The sequence below is a fragment of the Pipistrellus kuhlii genome, unplaced genomic scaffold (genome assembly GCF_014108245.1).
Source record: "Pipistrellus kuhlii isolate mPipKuh1 unplaced genomic scaffold, mPipKuh1.p scaffold_m20_p_15, whole genome shotgun sequence".
NCBI lineage: Eukaryota > Metazoa > Chordata > Mammalia > Chiroptera > Vespertilionidae > Pipistrellus > Pipistrellus kuhlii.
The window spans coordinates 43,229,015-43,247,199 of NW_023425460.1; the positions used below are offsets into that span (position 1 = coordinate 43,229,015).

Here is an 18,185-nt window from a genome sequence, read left to right on the forward strand (position 1 = left end):
GTAAAAAATAAAGCAGTTTGATTGTTCTGCACTGTATTATCTTAATAAAAAGCCTTCCTGGAAAGCTTAAAAATACACAGGGCCCTGTCTGGCCAAAGAAAACAATGTCAATGTTGTTGAGAAAAATGTGAGAATTTTCCATGAGACGTGAGTGAGGAGAGGCATTGTCATGTGGATCTGGAGGCACCCCACAAGGAGTTGGAGACTGATAAGCATTCCCTACTTGTCAGGGCTTGTGGCTGGGGACAGTTGTCACCCACAGGGGGAGGGCTCAGAGATGGGAATGGGCACTGCCAGCGTTCCTGAGGGCTCCTGGCAGTCCGACCCATTTCTTCACTCACCTGCAACTTCATGCGTTTGGGCTCGGTGTCCTCCTTCTCTTGGCTGGTGACGCAGATGTCACAGTCAAGGGTTGGTGAGTCTTTTGCTTACCCTTTCTCAGCTGGAAGTGGCGGAAGGTGGAGGCTGCCATTTGGGTTCTGTCCTTGCGTTGCTCTTCATTTGTCTCGGGTCCCAAGGCCAGTGGCTTAGTCTCTCTGTATGTTTATCATCACATACGGACAATGCCCTCATGATTGTAGAGACCAAGGAAAGAATATGGATGGAATAGAAAGTCTAGATACAGATACACAAGTGTATGTAAAAAAGTTAGTATGTGGAAAAGGCAGCATTTCAAACCCATGGAAAAGAATGGCTTCCCTAAGAAATGGTGTTGAGATAACTGGCTAACTAATTATTGGGGAAGATACAATGTTAGATTTATTATATTAACTAAGAAAATTCTAGAATCATTGAAGATTTAGAGGGTTTTTAAATATATATATATTTTATTGATTTTTTACAGAGAGGAATGGAGAGAGAGAGAGAGCTAGAAATGTTGATGAGAGAGAAACATCGAACAGCTGCCTCTTACACACCCCCCACCAGGGATGTGCTCGTAACCAACGTACATGCCCCTGACCGGAATCGAATCTGGGACCTTTCAGTCTGCAGACCAACGCTCTACCACTGAGCCAAACCGGTTTCGGCAAGATCTAGAGTTTTAAAAGTGAAACTAGTCCTAGCCAGCTTGGCTCAGTGGATAGAGCAGAGCGTCAGCTTGTGGACTGAAAGGTCCCAGGTTCCATTCCAGCCAAGGGCACCAGCTTGGGTTGTGGGCTCGATCCCCAGAAGGGGGTGAGCAGGAGGCAGCCGATCAGTGATTCTCTATCATCACTGATGTTTCTTTCTCTCCTTCTCCCTTCCTCTCTGAAATCAATAAGGAAATATATCTATCTATCTATCTATAGATATATATATATATTTTTTTAATGAAACTATATACAGTCCAGAAGAAAATATAGGTGACTGTTTCTTATAGTTTGGGGTACAGTTATAAGAAAAAAGATTGACGCATTTGACAGTGAAAAATAAAATTCTCTGAGAAAAGAGATCATAACAAAAGATAAAAGTCAGTGATAAGCTGAGAAAATAGCCCCACTATATGTGATTCATAAAAATGAATCAGAAAGAGGAAACACCCAGTAGAGAAGTGAGCAAAGAGTGTGAAGAGGTGATTCACAAAAGAAGAAGTATATTAATTAAGCAGTAAAGAGGATATATTAATTGGGCAGGAGTCTTGGTTGCCAGTGACAGAAATCCAATCTGGACGAGCACAGACATAGGAGAACTCTCTGGGAGGAGACCGAGGTGGCGTGCATGTCAGAGGGAGGGAGCGGAGTGCGGGCCTGGGATGGCCTCGGGACCCCCGTCACCTGGAACTGGGACCTCCTGGCACCCTTCACTGCCCTCCTTATTGCCCTCATCTACTTCTTTCAATCTACCAACTTCACATTTCCTCACTATCTTCTCCATACAATGGGGAAATGTTCATAGTTTCACATCGACAGCTTCTACCAATGGAGAGAAGACTGGTCTTTCCTTCTCCAATTCTGTTTTGGAAAACCTTAGGCAGCGGCGACCCCCCCCCCCCCCCCCCCCCCCTCCCTGGCTGTCTTGGGTCAGTGGATCACTCCGGGACAATTACCATAGATTGCAGGCATCAACTCTTAGATTCTCAGATTGCAGGTCATAGGGGTGAAGTTATAGGAATATGGTGGCTCTGGTTACAGCCAGAGAAGCTGGGGTGGTTTCTAGGGTTAAAAAAGAGGGTACTGGTCAGACAGGCAGTAATAGGGACCACTACTCATGAAAAGATGCTCAGTCTCACTAGTCAGCAGAATCTTATATACGCAAGATCTTAGATTGGCAACAATTTAAACACTGATAATGCCTGGTTAAGGTAGTGTGGGTAAATAGATTCTTTCAAACAATATGTTCATGCCCTGGCTGGGTGGCTGTTAATTTGGAGCATTGTCCTGTACACCAAAGATTGCGGGTTCAATTCCAGGTCTGGGCATATACCTGCACGACCCACATTGGGGACCGGGCAACCCCTGTGGGTGGCGATTTTGGCGGAGGGGAGCGGAGGACAAGAACGAAGGAAGTAGGGACGGTCCTGATGCCCTTGGGCATGGCGCTGAGGGTTTGCTTTAACAGCAACCACCATCACTTTGCTTATTTAAAAAAATGTCTTTATTGATTTCAGAGAGGAAGGGAGAGAGAGAGAAAAAAAACACACCACATTAATGATAAGAGAGAATCATTGATCGGCTACTTTCTGCACGCCCCCCACTGGGGATGGAGCCTGTAACCTGGGCCTGTGCCCTTAGCCGGAATTGAACCTAGGGCCCTTCAGTCTGCAGGCTAGCGCTTTATGCACTGAGCCAAGCGGACTAGGCCTAGGGCATCACTTGCTTATTTTATCTTTATCTCTGTGTGATGGTTGGTGGGAGGGGAGCACTTTGATTCTTGTTTGACAAGCTGGGAGTTGAAGAAGAGAGAGCCTGACTGTCTGAAATCCTGAAACCAGGGCCAGCCGGTGAGCGGGAATACTCTGGGATGCACAGAATCCGAGTGGATGTCCCTGAGAGGATTCAGGCCCTCCTGGGTGTAGCATGCTAGCCGAGGGAAATGTGATGATGAAAGAGACCGCTCCTCCCTTTCTGGGACTTCCAGCCTAATTGGGGGAAGGACGGAACACGGGGAACACGGCGTTTGTGGGATGGAAGTACAAAGGCGGCCTCGATAGGGAGGGGCTGTCAGTAAAGGCTTCATAGGGAGGTGCATGGGGCTGAGCTGGAAGCTGGTGATTGATAGTGGGAAGCTGGTGACTATTAGCAGAGCCCTTACAGAGAAATTGCTAGAGATGCGTTTTTCACTGCAGTCCGATGAGTTATGTATCGTCATTTGCACGTGACAAATCCAGCAGAGAGGCGAATGTACTTGCCCAAGGTCGTGTAGCAGGTGAGCGTTGGAACTTGGATGTGATCCCGAAGCCAGAGTTGTGGGGGAGAGTTTCGCCTCCTGAGGCTCCGGGCTGGAATGCTGTGGGGACAGGGGGCCCTGGCAGCGGGGAGGGCAGAGCCAAATGGTGGTGAGGCGGTGACGGGGTGTGAGGCGGCGTTTGCATGGGGCGTGGAGCAGTTGTAGGGACTCAGGGAGCAGGAAGGCTGGAGGTGGGACTGTCTGTCGTTCGGGGAGGTCTCCGAATGCCAGGCGGAGAAGCCGAGAGTTAAACTTTTAGGCAAAATGGGGCCACTGAGCACTTTTGAGCAGAGGAGGCTGATGCTGGCTGGGTTAGAAGGCGCTGGGTCCGGCGCACAGACTGTGAGGCTCAGTGGGCTGTCGTTCTGAGAAGTGGGTGGGGGAGGCCAGGGTCCTGCAAAAAAAAAAAGGGGGGGGGGTGGGGTTATTGGGGGGGGGATGGGTAGGAGCAGCATTGGGGAGGCCGAATCTATAGCACTGACCCCTGATGGGATGTGAGGGGCGTGGGACAAAACAATGAAGTCTGAACCCAGGGGACACCGCAGGGCAGCTGGGCGGTGCTGCTGGCTCTGGGAAAGGGCGCAGGTGTGGTTCGGCCCCAGCGGGTGGAGGAATGGCCAGCACAGAGCCTCCTGGCCGAGGTGAGGCGTTGGGAGGTGCCGCACGGCTGCGGCTCTGGAGGACGAGGGAACAGATGGCTTTGTTGTTTTTTTCCTTGCCAGGCCCCCACGCCCTCTCACCCTGGCCGCAGCACCTCCATTTTCCCAGGAGGACCACGCCTCATGGTCAGCCCACGAGCTTGGTGGGGGATGACTTCTCATTGGCTCCACCCTGGCCAATCAGAGCACGGCTTCTCTCTCTGACCTCAGGGACCAGGTCAGGGATGAGGATGTGATTCAGGGTCCAGAGAGGGCGGAGGGAAGCCTGGGAATGCTGGCCGCTGTTGTCACCATCTTCCTGAGAATAAAGGCGACACGGGGGAGAGACGCAGGCCTCATCGCATTGTCTGGTTGTGGCTGCCAGCCATCCTGGGAGCCAGATGTACACCCCCACCCCTTCCTGTTTAGGCAAATCGAAGAGTTGACACTTACAGTCAAAGGATGCTGACTCACCCTGGGCTAGAAGCCACATCTTCAGGGGTTACCTGCCTTAAAGGGCCCGAGAAGGCAGGCCTGGAGGGGAGGGTCCTGGATGAAGAGGGGCTGCCCTGAGTCAAGGAAGGCTGAGTGAGCACTTATCCTAGACTTTGCCTGGACACAGAGGCAGGTGCGTTTGATGTTTGCCACAAACAATACAATCCTGACCTGGCTGCCCTTATGGACTCCAGTTATGGCAAAAAGAAAAGAAAAAAAAAAATCAGGAAACAAGTAAACAAACAGGCCAGTCTCCATGGATATGTGAGCCCAAGGTGTTGGGAACAATGGCTGAGTGTGAGTCCAGAAGTGGATGCTGCCTGCACAGACCTTAGTTATATCCCAAAGCTGCTTCCTGGTGGGAGCCCGGACACGTGTGTCAATTAATTGATAGCCAGCCCCTCCCGGAGAGGGCAGCACCTCCGATAAGCCTTGGTTTCACCGTTATTAAAATAGTTATAAACTTAATGCGGCGTTTATGCACTCTTAGGGCACTCTTTACAACTGCCCTTTAGGTAGATAACTGGGATATTTTTACCCCAGTTCCACAGAGGAGAAAAAGGGGGCTCAGAGAGAGGCCTTCACTTGCCCAAGGTCACAGTTATTAATGGGAAAATCAGGATTTGAACCCAGGCCCCAGCATTGGTATCCTTTCAGCCACCATGTTTCACTTCCTCACATTGGTGTTGGCAAAAAATTTTCAGTAAAAGTAGCTAATACTTACTGTATACGTCATATTTCATTGAGTCCCTACCACAAATCAATGAAGTAGGCCAACTGGTGAATCCCATTTTATAAACGAGGAAACTATAGAGGTATAGAGGATTTAGGATTTCTTCCCAAGTCCTTCAGCCAGTGGGAGGCAGAACTATATTTTGAGGTTATTTTTTGAAATTTGGGAGCACAGGATGGGTGATAACTGTAATTCCTCAACCTGGTTTTTCTCAGTTATGATGTTCTTCACGCGTAGATTTTATATGAAAGAAACAAACAGGAGCCTGGCTGGTCTGATCAGAGGTTGAGCATCACACGCCCGGCTCAATCCCCAGTGGGGGGGGGGGGGTGCGGGAGACAGCCGATCAGTGATTGTCTCTCATCATTGATGTTTCGCTTCCTCTCTGAAATCAATAAAAATATGTTTTAAAAAAAGAGACATACGAGGAGAGTGAACAATGTGGCCAGAGAGTAAGAGCAGTTTGATTTGTCTGTTATTGTTGGAACACCGGACCCTGGGTTTCACTGACATGGAAGTAATTGGAAAACGTTAAAACAAGAGAGTAAGGCTTACAAACAGTGTCGCACCTTTAGGGTTATGTAAATTAGCTCCTTGGCGAAGAAGAAACCCACGTACTACTGTTTGCGGGCTGGCTGCCCGCTGCGGGCGCTGTGGAGTGGGAGTGTGACAATTTTATTGTCATTGAGGACCCGTGACAAGGCACATTCCAGCTGCTCACACTCCCCCAAGTTCATGAATTGGTTCAATAACAAAAAGCCATTTTCATGTGAAGGTAAGGGGTAGGGACATCTGCTTGATTAATTTCTGACTTTTCTTTTTTGAAAACGTGTTAGAATTTGTTGTTAGAAAAAAAGATGGCTCTGGAGACTGGTAGCCTAGAAGCTTCGGGAGGACTGGCCACGTGTCTGTGGCTTTTTGTTGTGTGACGGGTATACATGAGGTGCTCAATAAATACCTTTTGAATGAATGATGAATCCAGGATCCAGACTCTGGCCCATGCCAGGCCCACTCCTCCCCAGGAGATGCCTGAGGCTGGCAGAGGACCAAAGGCGAATGGAAGCTGAGTCCCAGCTCATGTGGAGGCCCAAGGTGGGGCCCTGGACAGCGAGGGTAGGCGGCCCAGTCTGAAAGCTCAAGGGCTCCTGTCTTCCTCAGGCTCAGCTCCAGTCTCACCTCTCCCACCTGCCAGGAAGGCTGGAAGCCCCTCTCCACCGGGAAGACGGAGCCAGGGAGAGAAGACATTGCAGGAAGCCTCGGGGCCTGGCTTGGAGTTGGCTGGAGCTGTGGCTGGTAACGGCTCTGGCCCTGGCTGCTCCCAGGGGGTGTAGAGTTGGGCACTGAGGTGACCTGTCTGGGGAGACCTTGCTTCCACCCTCTGGGACCTCTAGGTCACCCTGGCCTCACTGCTGGGGAGCTGTCTTACTCAGGAGCTAACTTGTTATGGGTCCCTGAACGTGTGCTGTGCACTGTGCCAAGTACTAAATCCATTCTCACTGGTGTTTCCCTTTAGGACTTCAATTTCACCTCCAGTTTCCCTTTCTGTTCCAAAAATGTGTTAATATCTTTACCCCATTCTACAGCTTAGCATGCATTCTCTCTCAGTCCTTAGAGGGATCTTACTAGGAATGTGTCCCCATTCTCCCCATTTTGCATATGAAGAAACTGAGGCTTAAAGAGGGTAAGTAACTTGCCCAGGGTCATGCCTCTTCTCAATTGTTTAAACCAAGCAAGGGAATATGACTCTTACACTCACCTTTCTTCTCTGCGGGGCCCAATCCCCTGGTTTGGGTTAGGGAAAGAAGGTCCAGACTCTGCTTGGTGGATTATTTGTCCGAGTTACTGGTTTTTGCTCCATCACAGGGACCTGGGAGGTAGTTAAGGGCTTTATGCTCAGTTATCTTGTATATATGTATTGGGACAAGGCCACTGCCCATCACATTCTTCATGGATCTGTTTTAGCAAAGCTGACTGTGAAGTGGATTTCTGTAATGTGAACTTGAGTAAAGTGAATTACAGTAAAGTGAATTCTATTTCCTGATTGCTTCCTTCCTAAAAAATAAGATCATTCCCAGAAAGTGTCCCAGAGGCTACAGCCTGCAGAGGAGCTGGGCTTTGAGTGGTGGGGCCTGGGACCTGCTTTTGGCCACATGCCCATCCCCAGGCCTGGCTCTCCCCCACCCCATGGCCAGGGGGCTGCTCCTGGCACTGGGTTCTTCCGTGCCCAGTAGCACGGGGCCCTGGTTGCACCAGGAGCTGTTTTTCACCTAGTGCAGGGGTCACAAGGGCTTGGCCCACACACTATTTTAAAAATCAGAACATTTCACATACCATTCCCGATATAAGACTTCTCTTAGTAAATCACAAGTTCTAGGTAAGAATTAGGTAAGAATGTTTTCATGACAGCATTTGTCTATAATTGGAGTTTGTTCGATTATTTTGGGGTCGACATGTCACCACACACCACACTGTTCCCTCTCGCCTCACACCAAGTCCCCGTGCTCCATTGTGTCACCTGACGGGCCTCCGGGTGTGGGGCCCTTGTGCTTTCCCACAGTGTATTTGCCTCACAAACTTCGTTATGTAATGGGCCAAGTTCTTCTTTGAAAAAAACAAGCCAGTTGTGCAGCCACAGTTTGCTTAAAGTGTAATTTCAGCAGGCACTGGAAATCTTGCTCATTTACTGTGGAGCCCTGGCAGGAGCCCTATGTAGGTATTAGCAGTAGGAATATGTCGGAACCAAGGAGCCAGCAGGCATGACCTGGGGCCTTCCCCCAAGAAAGGAAAAGTCACACACAAAGCTTCCTGATCGAAGCAGTATTCAAGGGGAAGACCCTTGAACTTCAGGGAGACTGCAGGAGGAAGGGAGGGGGTGAGAGTGGGAGCAGGGTGGTGGGGGAGGGGGAAGGCAGGTGAACACTCCCCCCCTCCCCCCTCCCCCCGGTAAACATTCCACAATAAAGGAAATGGAAGCCGTGAGCTGGGAAATACCTGCCTGTAGGTTTGAATGATGCTGTTTACATGTCCTTACACGAAAGACTATTGTGGGCGAGTTCTTAATGGGCTGTGTCTGTCTGTCAAGGGGAGAGGCTGGGGTGGGGGAGGGGCTCCCGTTGACGTGGAAATGGCTAGAAATGCTGGAAGCTCTGCTGCTTGCATGGCATGTCTTTCCAATTACCATCAGCCAGGGGATTACAAGTGTGTGTGGGGGGAGGAGGTGCGTGTGCGTGTGCGCGTGTGTGTGTGTGAGTGTGTGTGTGTGAGTGTGTGTGAGTGTGTGTGTGTGTGAGTGTGTTTGTGTGTGAGTGTGAGTGTGTGTGTGTGTGTGTGAGTGTGAGTGTGTGTGTGTGTGTGTGTGAGGGTGTGTGTGTGAGTGTGTGTGAGTGTGTGTGTGAGTGTGTGTGAGTGTGTGTGTGTGAGTGTGTGTGAGTGTGTGTGAGTGTGTGTGTGTGTGTGTGTGAGTGTGTGTGTGTGAGTGTGTGTGTGTGTGAGTGTGTGTGTGTGAGTGTGTGTGTGTGTGTGAGTGTGTGTGTGTGTGTGAGTGTCTGTGTGTGTGTGTGTGTGTGTGTGTGTGAGTGTGTGTGTGTTGTTTTCTGAGCCCAGAGAGGGTTTTCCGGTCTGCGGAGGAGAAGGTCCCCCTCCCAGCGGCCGGGGGCTGGCCGGATGAGCGGCGGGAGAGTCGGACGTTCTTGGTTTCCTGGGTCTGGGTGGAGGGTGGCGTGGATGGAGAGGAGCCTGGCCCTGAAGATTTCAATTAAACTTTGGACCGGCTCGCCCAGGGAGGTGGCACGACTTCCTCCGGAGGCTGAAGAGAAAGAGCAGAGGTTCGATTCCATCTGGCACGCTGGGCGTGGCCCTCCCTGCCCGGCGGCTGGGATGGACCCAGTGATCGCCCAGCCTTCTTTGTTTTGAGACTAGACACCCCCCCTTCTCCTCCCCCCTCCCCGAAAGTTCTGGATCCTGAAAGATTTAGTCTCAGCACTTCAGAATCACAGCTAGGAAAGAAAGACCCAGAAGCTGGATGCTCTGGCTTGGGGGCAGCTAGCCGGAAGATGCCCACCTTCTGCGGACACGGAGTAGCTGCAGGGGCTTGCGCCGCCGAGGCAGAGAGTGAGTGGGACGAGAGAATCCCCTCCCCTGTGGAAGTGGCTGTGCCCTGACTGTCTCAGGGCCGGCGTTTACGTGCCCTCACTTCGTTGTCTGGCAGTGGTTTCCACTCTTCTCCGGGCTTCTGATCCCCTCCATCCCCCCAAAGCGGGGTGATGGTATGGCTGGTGTCAGGGTTAAAAGTGTCCCTTTTCATTCTTAAAAGGGTCCCTGTTTGGACAATCCATTATAGTCGCTCTACCGTGCCAGGCCAGGAAAAGCTCAGTAGAAAACGTTGTTTTGGGAGGGGGTGTTGAAACCAAGGCATTTGAAAAATGTAATTTTTTTCCATTTTAAATATGTATATATATATATATATATTTTTTTTTTCCTGTTCTTTTTTTGTCATCTAAATGACATTGCAACCTTCAGAGCCTAACTTCTTGCTGGAAAGAGAGGAAGCGAGTTTTGCTATTGAGAAAGATTATTAAAATAAATAATAAAAAAACAAACTAGCACAACAAATGAGAGAACTGGGGAGCTTCCCAGTCAGGAGCCCTAACCCTGCTGGGGGCTTGGGGGCCGCATTCTTTTTAAAATATATTTTATTGTGTTTTCACAGTGAGGAAGGGAGAGGGATAGAGTCAGAAACATCGATCAGCTGCCTCCTGCACACTCCTCACTGGGGATGTGCCCGCAACCAAGGTGCATGCCCTTGACCGGAATCGAACCCCGGGACCCTTCAGTCCACTGGCTGTTGCTCTATCCACTGAGCCAAACCGGTTTCGGCTGGGGGGCTGCATTCGTGCCCCTTGGAGCTGCCTCTGTCAGCATGGGGCAGCCCGGGACAAGCATGGTTTTGAAAGGAAAGGGGATGCAGAGAGTCCTCGACTTGATGCCATGCAGCCGGAACATGGAGGAATGCAGATGCCCGGGCCAAAGGGCCCCAGGCCAGAGGAGCAGGATCCCTGCCAGGGCTCTCAGTGCTTCGCTGGGGGCTACGTGGTCTGTCCTTGAGCATGGCTGATTGCAAGAGTGGGGACTACGGACTGAAAAAAAAAAAAAGAAATCCAGGTTCTAATTGTTTCTGTTAAGAGATGAACAGGCATAGTAAGCATTTTAAGGGTTTATTTGAGCAAAAATCCCTTCAAATCAAGCACTGCCAAACCAGACGTGGTTAGGAGTGCTCCTCCAAACGGGGCCTGGGGATAGACTTTTATAGAGAACGTGTGGAAGCAACGAAAGAAAATTGTTTGATTGGCTATAGCTTCAAGCCGAGTTGGCTGTTTGTGATTGGTCGCCTCTGGCGTTCTGTTTTCGTAACCTTGAGACATTAACAGACTTAGGTTTTGGTTTGCTTATGTTGGCTGCCAGGGCATTAGAGCCACCTAGGTCCAGTGGCCTTGTTGAATTAGCTTAACACTTCCCAGCTGGAGTGACCTATAGCCGCTGGTTCTCCTACAGCCTCGGTTTTTCCATCTGTGAAATGGGGATGGTACCCTCATCTATCCCCAGGGCTTCTGGTGAGAACCGAACGGAGGGCAAAGGGCATCCGTGATCTCAGATGGCCCATGTCCACAGGAGGGGATGGCCCCGGGCCCCTGTGTGGTCCTGAGGCCTGCTGACTCCTTTGGGCAGAAAGGAGGAGTGGCCCTGAGCACCTTCGTGTCAGTGACCCAGGACATTTGACCTTCAGTGCACTCTCTTCGCAGCCCTGTGAGCCTATGACAGGTTCAACGAGGCTTTGCCAAAATGTGCAAGTTGCTTTTCCTAATACAGGTTTTTCTTCAGATTTCGTCCCAATACGGCTAATCTCGCTGGGAACATCTTTTGCCAAAACAAAGCTGGCAATGCTGTAGAAAGAGGCAGTGTTATATGTGATTATGAAACATGGCTTAGTGCCTGGCACGTAGGATATATTCATTTTTTTTTCATTTATTCATCCACCCAACAAGCAGGTACTGAGACCGGCTCTGGTCCCAGGCTCCGGGGCAATTGGGGTGGCTGGGCAGATGAGGGATCTGTCTTGATCTGGGGACTTGCCTCTTTGAGGGAATCACCTGCCAATAACACAGGTGACTTACAATCTGTTAAAAGAGAAAGACCAGGACACCAAAGGTGGAGGGCTCAGTGGGAAAGTTTTCCTGCCAGCTCGGGAACCCGACAGCCTGGGATCTTGACTGTGAGGCATGAGGTCTAGGCAGGGAGAAATGGCGGATGTAGGTCTCTGACAGCTAAACGAACGTACGCGAGCTGTGTCTCAGTGGGATGGGGAGGGGACCTGGCTGGTGATGTCTGTGCTTGTGCGTTAGGTGGGCACGGGGCTAGCTAGCCGTGGTCTCTTTTGTAACAAGGACTGCCCATGACATCATCATCATGGTGCCCAGGAGTGTCCACGGCATGGGAAGGTCTGCTGAGTTAGGGTATAGCACCCAGGGAGGTCTGCATTGGTGTCAGTTGGCTGAGCGGCCCAGTAGGGGCTTGTCCCATCTCTAATGGGGTAGGTACCACTAAAGATGAAAATGATTAAGAAGATGTACAAACATGAAAAGTAATACATGAACTCTTAAATGCAACAAGTAGCACATGAAAAGATCACAACCACAGTCCTCAGAAATCCTTTGGTAGTAAGTGACAGAAACATAACTCTAACTAGCTTCAACAGAAATGAGAATTCATGGCCTCGTGTGTCCGAGGCGTAAAACAGTGTTTCTGGGGTTCTTTCTGTCCCCAGCTCTCAGCTCTGCTTGTCTCCCCCCTGCTTCATTCTTGGCTGGATGGAGGCTCCTATCAGCTCTCTTAGCAACCCCAGTGCCAAGAGGGCATCGCCTCTGGAAAGGCCTTTTTGGCGTCACAGCATCACTTGTCTTCACCTGGTGGGGATCACAGGACTGGCCCTTGTGGGGAAACAAGTAGTGCCGGGCCGGTGTACACCATGACTGCCCACCCCAACCAACCACGTGAGAACCAGGCATCTCCTGGTTGGGCATGAGGCTCAACCAGTAACGGATATGCCTGAGTGGTAGAAGCATGGATTTTAAAGTTGTTGGCAGTGACGCTAATCACAGTGTTTAAAAGACACTCATCTGACCCACAATGGTCCCTTCTGTCACATTATGCGTGTAGACATACTTTTTTTTAAAATTAAAAAAATTATATATATTTTGTTGATTTTTTACAGAGAGGAAGGGAGAGAGATAGAGAGCCAGAAACATCGATGAGAGAGAAACATCCACCAGCTGCCTCTTGCACACCTCCCACTGGGGATGTGCCCGCAACCAATGTACATGCCCTTGACCGGAATCGAACCTGGGACTCTTCAGTCCGCAGACCGACACTCTACCACTGAGCCAAACCGGCTTCGGCTAGACATACTTTTTAAGCCTTGATCCTACATATCAGTGCTTAGCCAGGCTTCTCAGTAAAGGGCAGATAGTAAAAATCTTAGGGTTATGAGCCATGTGCTCTCGGTTGCAACTACTGAATTCTGCCATTGCAGCTTGAAGGCAGCCACAGCCTATCCCTCCACCAATGACAAGGCTGTGCGTCAGTGAGACTTCATTTTTGGCAGGTGCTGGGCCTGTACCACACTGAGCCTGTAGTTAACAGTGTGGCACTGTGTTACGTAATTGAAATTTTCTTAAGGGAGTAGATCTCACGTTACATTTTTTTAAACTACACACACTGTATCTGTCTACCTACCTACTAAGTTGTATAACAGTTGAATTTTTGTTCTTCCTGTGGTGAGAGCATTTAGGAAATACTAAACTGACCCCACCACCAACGCAAAGATTTAGAACCGACCTGTCCAACGGGGTGAGGAATGTTCCAGCACAAAGGAGTCGACGGAGGATGTCGGTCTTGGCCTTGGAAGAGATGACCCGGGGAGGCCACAACGTGATGGCCGGGCTCAGTGCTGGTCCGGTAGCTTTGTCTCGCCAGTTTTGGCAAAGCACCCACTTACGTCATGCCTCTGGGAGCGGTGTGGCATGCCTGGTTGAGGTTTAAAGCTCCCTCCTGTGCCCTCCAAGCCAGGTGTTGGTTGGGGTTGAAAACATTCACTGTTTGGTCAACAGAAGGCCCTCACAGCTCTGGTGGGAATGGCACCTGAAAAGGACCATCTCCTCACAGATTTGCATTTTAGCACCTCCAAGCTCTGCTCGGGCCAGCTGCCGCTTTAACGGCACAGAGGAGAACGGGCTGAGGGCCCCCGGGAGGGTTTGCTCAGACCCGAGAACGAGTCCCAGGTCCCAGGCTCAGAGCGAGGGCTGGGGCCCTGGTGTTTTCTGCAGATGTGATTGTACAGAGCCGGAGGCAGCCGGGCCAGTGACAGGCGGAAACTCTGAGAACATTCCATTTGAATAAGATGCATTTAATAAGAGCAGTGGAAAATGGTAAACCTGGCTCCGGGAGAGGGAATGTGCTCTTTCATGTAAAACAAACAAACAAAAAATGTGACTGTGGGAAGCGTCCAAAAAAAATGGGATGACCTGGAGGCTGGATTTAAAAATTGGCACCGAGGGAAATCTCATTTCCCCCGTCAGTGACTCCCCCTCCGGCGGGAACGAACCGAAGTAACTCCATCGTTTAAAGTTTGTGCGGGCAGGGACGCCGCCCGGAGTGTCACCCCGCAGATGGAGACCTGGGAGACTTTGCTTACGGCTGCCACCCTTGGTCTGAGGGCTGATGGGGCCTGAGAAGGCGAGGTGATGCATCGGTGCAATTAAAAGGAAGAATCACACTGATCGAGCAGGCCGGACGCAGGCGCTTACTCACTCACTGTAGCTGATGCCACCTTTGTTTGCGTGTTTGTTTGTTTTCCTCTGGGAAGGATGCCTTTGTCCTGCCGTAATTAATTGTAACCAGCTTGCGCTTAGATCAGGGGACATGGAAACCGCCCAGAGCTCAAAGCATGTTGGCAAGTGGCGCCTCGTAACCAGGACCTCAAACTTTTTTTTCTTTCATTGCGCAAGTAATAGAAGGATGCATCCGGGATGTAAAAGGTTCAAATTATAGAGCCAAGTACACACCCCGGAAAGCAGACACCCCCTCATGGACACCCCCCCCCCCCCCCCCCCCCGCTCTGGCTGCTCATGCTTCCTGCTCCTCCAGATCTTTTTCTGATTTTGCCTGTCTCCGTGGCCGTGAAAAGCACGTACACACACACACACACACACACACACACACACACATACACACACGTATATAACCAGTTTTCTTTCTAACACATATGTAGTTATGAGGTGTGTATTGACGCACAGCTTGCTTTTTCCACTTAACACGGCCCGAGCTGCTTCTCGTCGGTACATGAGTGCATGAATGTTTAATGCTGCAGAGCATTCCACAATATGAATGCAAAGTTTATTGAGCCATTTCCCTACCCGTTGCTATGTGATGGAGTCACGATAGCGGAGAGCATGAATGTGCCTCCGGGAGCCGGCTTTTGGGGCCGTGATCAGGGCACAGGGAAACGCCCGACTTTGAAGAGGGAGGTCACTCACCCTGGGGGTGACCTAGGGCGGGGGTCCGCAGGCCACTGCCCTCGGGCCAGATGCACCCTTCGTGGGTTTTTGTATGGCCAGTGGGCCAAGAATGATTGTCTTATTTTTAAATGGTTAAAAAAAATAGAATACAATATCTCCCGATAAATGAAAGTTACACGACATAGAAAATTCGGTGCCTATAAATAAAGTTTGTGGGAACGTAGCCACTCACAGTTGTTTACCTGTTGTCGGGAGCTGTGTTCATGTCACAGCAGCAGCGTCGGGTAGTTGTGACAGAGACCATCTGGTCTACCTAAAATATTCGCCATCTGGCCTTGAATGGAAAACATTTGCTGACCCCTGACCTAGGGCAGTTACTAAGCCCTCCACGTCTTAGCTTCTTTTTCTGTAAAACAGAGCTCATCATAATTACTGCCTTGTAGGGTTAAGTTACTTGATACAACTATGAAATAAATATCCCATGTGGAATCCACCAGATGTACCACGTAGCAAATGTGCATGCATAAGTTACATGTAAAACACTTAGAACTTTTCAAACACTCAGTATGCCCGGCTGGGTGTGCTCAGAGTTTGAGTATTAACTCAGGAACAAAGGGGTTACCAGTTCAATTCCTAGCCAGGGCACATGCCCGGGTTGCAGGCTCGATCCCCAGTAGGGGGCATGCAGGAGGCAGCTAATGGATGATTCTCATCATTGATGTTTTTCTCTCTTTCTCCTTCCTTCCTGTCTGAAATCAACAAAAATATATTTTTAAAAATAAAATGCTCAATAAAGCTTAGCTACTATAACATTCTTGTTATGATCTTGACTCTCTGTGCACATGTGCAAGGGCATCCCAGACACCTGGAGGTGGGCTTGATGGGAGGGGTGTGTTGGTCAGTCTATTTATCTGCCTTCCAGAACCGCTCCACCAAGTTTTGCTCCCACCAGTGGAGTCTCTGCTTTCCCACAGTCCTAACAAACACTGGGTAGAACTCAGGGAGCTGATAAGAAAACGGAGTCTGAGAAGATCTGGGTCACGATGAACTCTGTCTCGGCTCTTCAGGGTCAGAACCACCCTTCGGAGCGCCGTGCCCAGACCTCCGGGCTGACCCTCCCTGGAAGGCTCAGAGTCAGCACACACTCGCTCATCCTTCGTTGAGTGAGAGCCTCTTCTGTGCTGAGCCCTTTGACCTGTAAATTCCCATTTTCAGTGTTCACAACCCGCTCTGTCTACAGATGAAGGAACAGAGGGGCTCCGAGAAGTTACATATCTTGCTCCAGGTCCCCAAACGAGTAGAGCCCAAGTGGGGCCCGCATCCAGTTATGGGGACTCCACACAACTTGCTACTCTACTCCCCTACTTCCGGGAAGGGACAAGGGGATGTCAGACACCCTACGTCTCCCGTCTTCACTTTTCCAAATCAGCATCATGGGGTAGGAGCTCCGTGAAAAATGGGAAGTGAACTTGGACGAGAGTGGCCCAGTCATGGCTGACTTTATCTCCTCCTGTGCTGAGTGAAGGGAATTTGTGATAGTGCACGTTACTGCATTTTCCCTGCTCCCATGTCTTAGTCTGTGCTGCTCGGTCATGCTGAGAATGATGCAGTTCGAACAGATAACCCTCCTCGGGGTGAAATGTCTATTTTTAGGCATCTCCTCGCGCTCCTGTCAACGGCCTTTGCAGTAGCATTTCTCATGTGCCGTTAGCGCGTGTGCAAAACCCGAGGCGAAGTTACCCAGATATTCTTGAGCTCGTGCATGGGGTGGTGGGGGGTGTTTCTGGTTTTGTGTGTGTTTTCAATGACGAACATTTGCATTCCTTCCTCTCCTCACTTTCCCCCCCCTTACATTAAGAAACAACAACAAAACGGCTGCTTGCCCTAAAATGTAACTATTGGGATCTTGTATAGACAGTAGTTCCCTATGAGGAATGCGAAACATTTGACAGAATTTCTCGCAGGAACCAAGAGCCGAGTCGCCCTGATTAAAACCGCGTAAAACAAGAAGTAGGCTCTGTACTCCGAAAGACCCTGTAAGAGTGACTAGTCAAATGAAAAAGGCAGTTCACGTGGGTGTGTATGGCCCCCAAGGTCTTTCTGGAGTGCATAAGTTTTTAAAATATATATATTTTTTATTGATTTTAGAAAGGGAGGGGGGGGGAGAGAGAGAGAAGCATCAATCAGCTGCTTCCTGCATGCCCTACACTGGGGATCGAGCCCTCAACCCAGGTATGTGCCCTGATGGGGAATCGAACTATAACCTCCTGGTTCATAGGTCGACACTCAACCACTGAGCCACGCCAGCTGGACCATTCCATGGTTTCTGCCTTATGTTTTATGGGGTCTTAAAGGCGATCCCAATAATGAACATTCCTGCCCTAGCTGGCTTGGCTCAGTGGATAGAGTGTCAGCCTGTGGAAGGGTTCCGGGTTCTGGGGGCTGTGCAGGAGGCAGCCGATCGATGATTCTCTCTCATCATGGATGTTTCTCTCCCTCTCCCTTCCTCTCTGAAATCAACAGAAATATACTTAAAAAATAAAAATAAAAAAGAACATTCCTCTTCCCTGAGCAAACTGAGCGATGAGGCCGTGGTTGAAGGTTTGAACTTGGGAACTTGCCCAGATTAATTTATCAAGTAAGTCATTCTCCTCCCCCGGGGCCTTTAAATCAAGTGTCCAAGCGGAGTTCTTAGGGAAAGTGACAGACACTGGAGGGCAAGGGTCAGCGCTGACGGCCCAGGCCCCGCCCCACACTGGGCAGGGACTGTTGGCCCGGCCTTGACATTCTCCCGCATTGCTTCGGCCGGTGTCAGACCCCTGCTGTCCTAACCTGCTGGGGTGGAAGTGTGGTTGCCATGCCTTTCTGAGCTAGAGCTGGCTAGCGGTGACAGCCCAGGGGTGACACAGGGGTGTCCACTCCACCCCGGGCTCCTCTGCGCTCAGATCTGGTAACTAGCGGGAGTGCAGTGCCCCCTGATGAAGTCCTTACACTCCAAGGGAAAGCAGAGGGATGGGAGCTGCCATGAACTATTTCAGGCTCAGCATCGCATCACAAAACAAGCCCGGAAGCAGGGAGGCCTGGGACAGCCTGGCATGCCTCCATGTGGGGTTGGGGGAAATGAGAAGAGATAAACCAGAGAACTTACACAATTACTAGTGTATGCATAGCCCATGGACACAGGCAATAAGGTAGTGAAGGCCTAGGGGGTAGGGGTGGGGGTGGGGATGGGGAAATAGAAGATTTTGTGATACTATCAACAATAAAAAATATATTTAAAGGAGTTCATCACCGCCAAACCAGAATTATATGAATTGCTGAAGGGGGTTCTTTAGGAAGAGGAAGTTAAAGATAAAAATTATGAACAACAAATATGTAACTATC

General features: G+C 50.1%; 1 protein-coding gene across 4 annotated transcripts in view; it reads left to right on the top strand.

Annotated features, from left to right (window-relative positions):
• The window catches only part of GRK5 (G protein-coupled receptor kinase 5), a 157,050-nt gene that overhangs the window by 14,291 nt on the left and 124,574 nt on the right, over positions 1-18,185 (top strand). The window contains exon 2 of one of the 4 annotated variants that reach the window (XM_045582147.1): positions 6,391-6,525. The exons of the other annotated variants lie outside the window; for them this stretch is intronic. Coding sequence (XP_045438103.1) covers positions 6,391-6,525 — 135 coding nt within the window. The remainder of the gene's footprint in view (positions 1-6,390; positions 6,526-18,185) is intronic. 4 annotated transcript variants of the gene reach the window in all.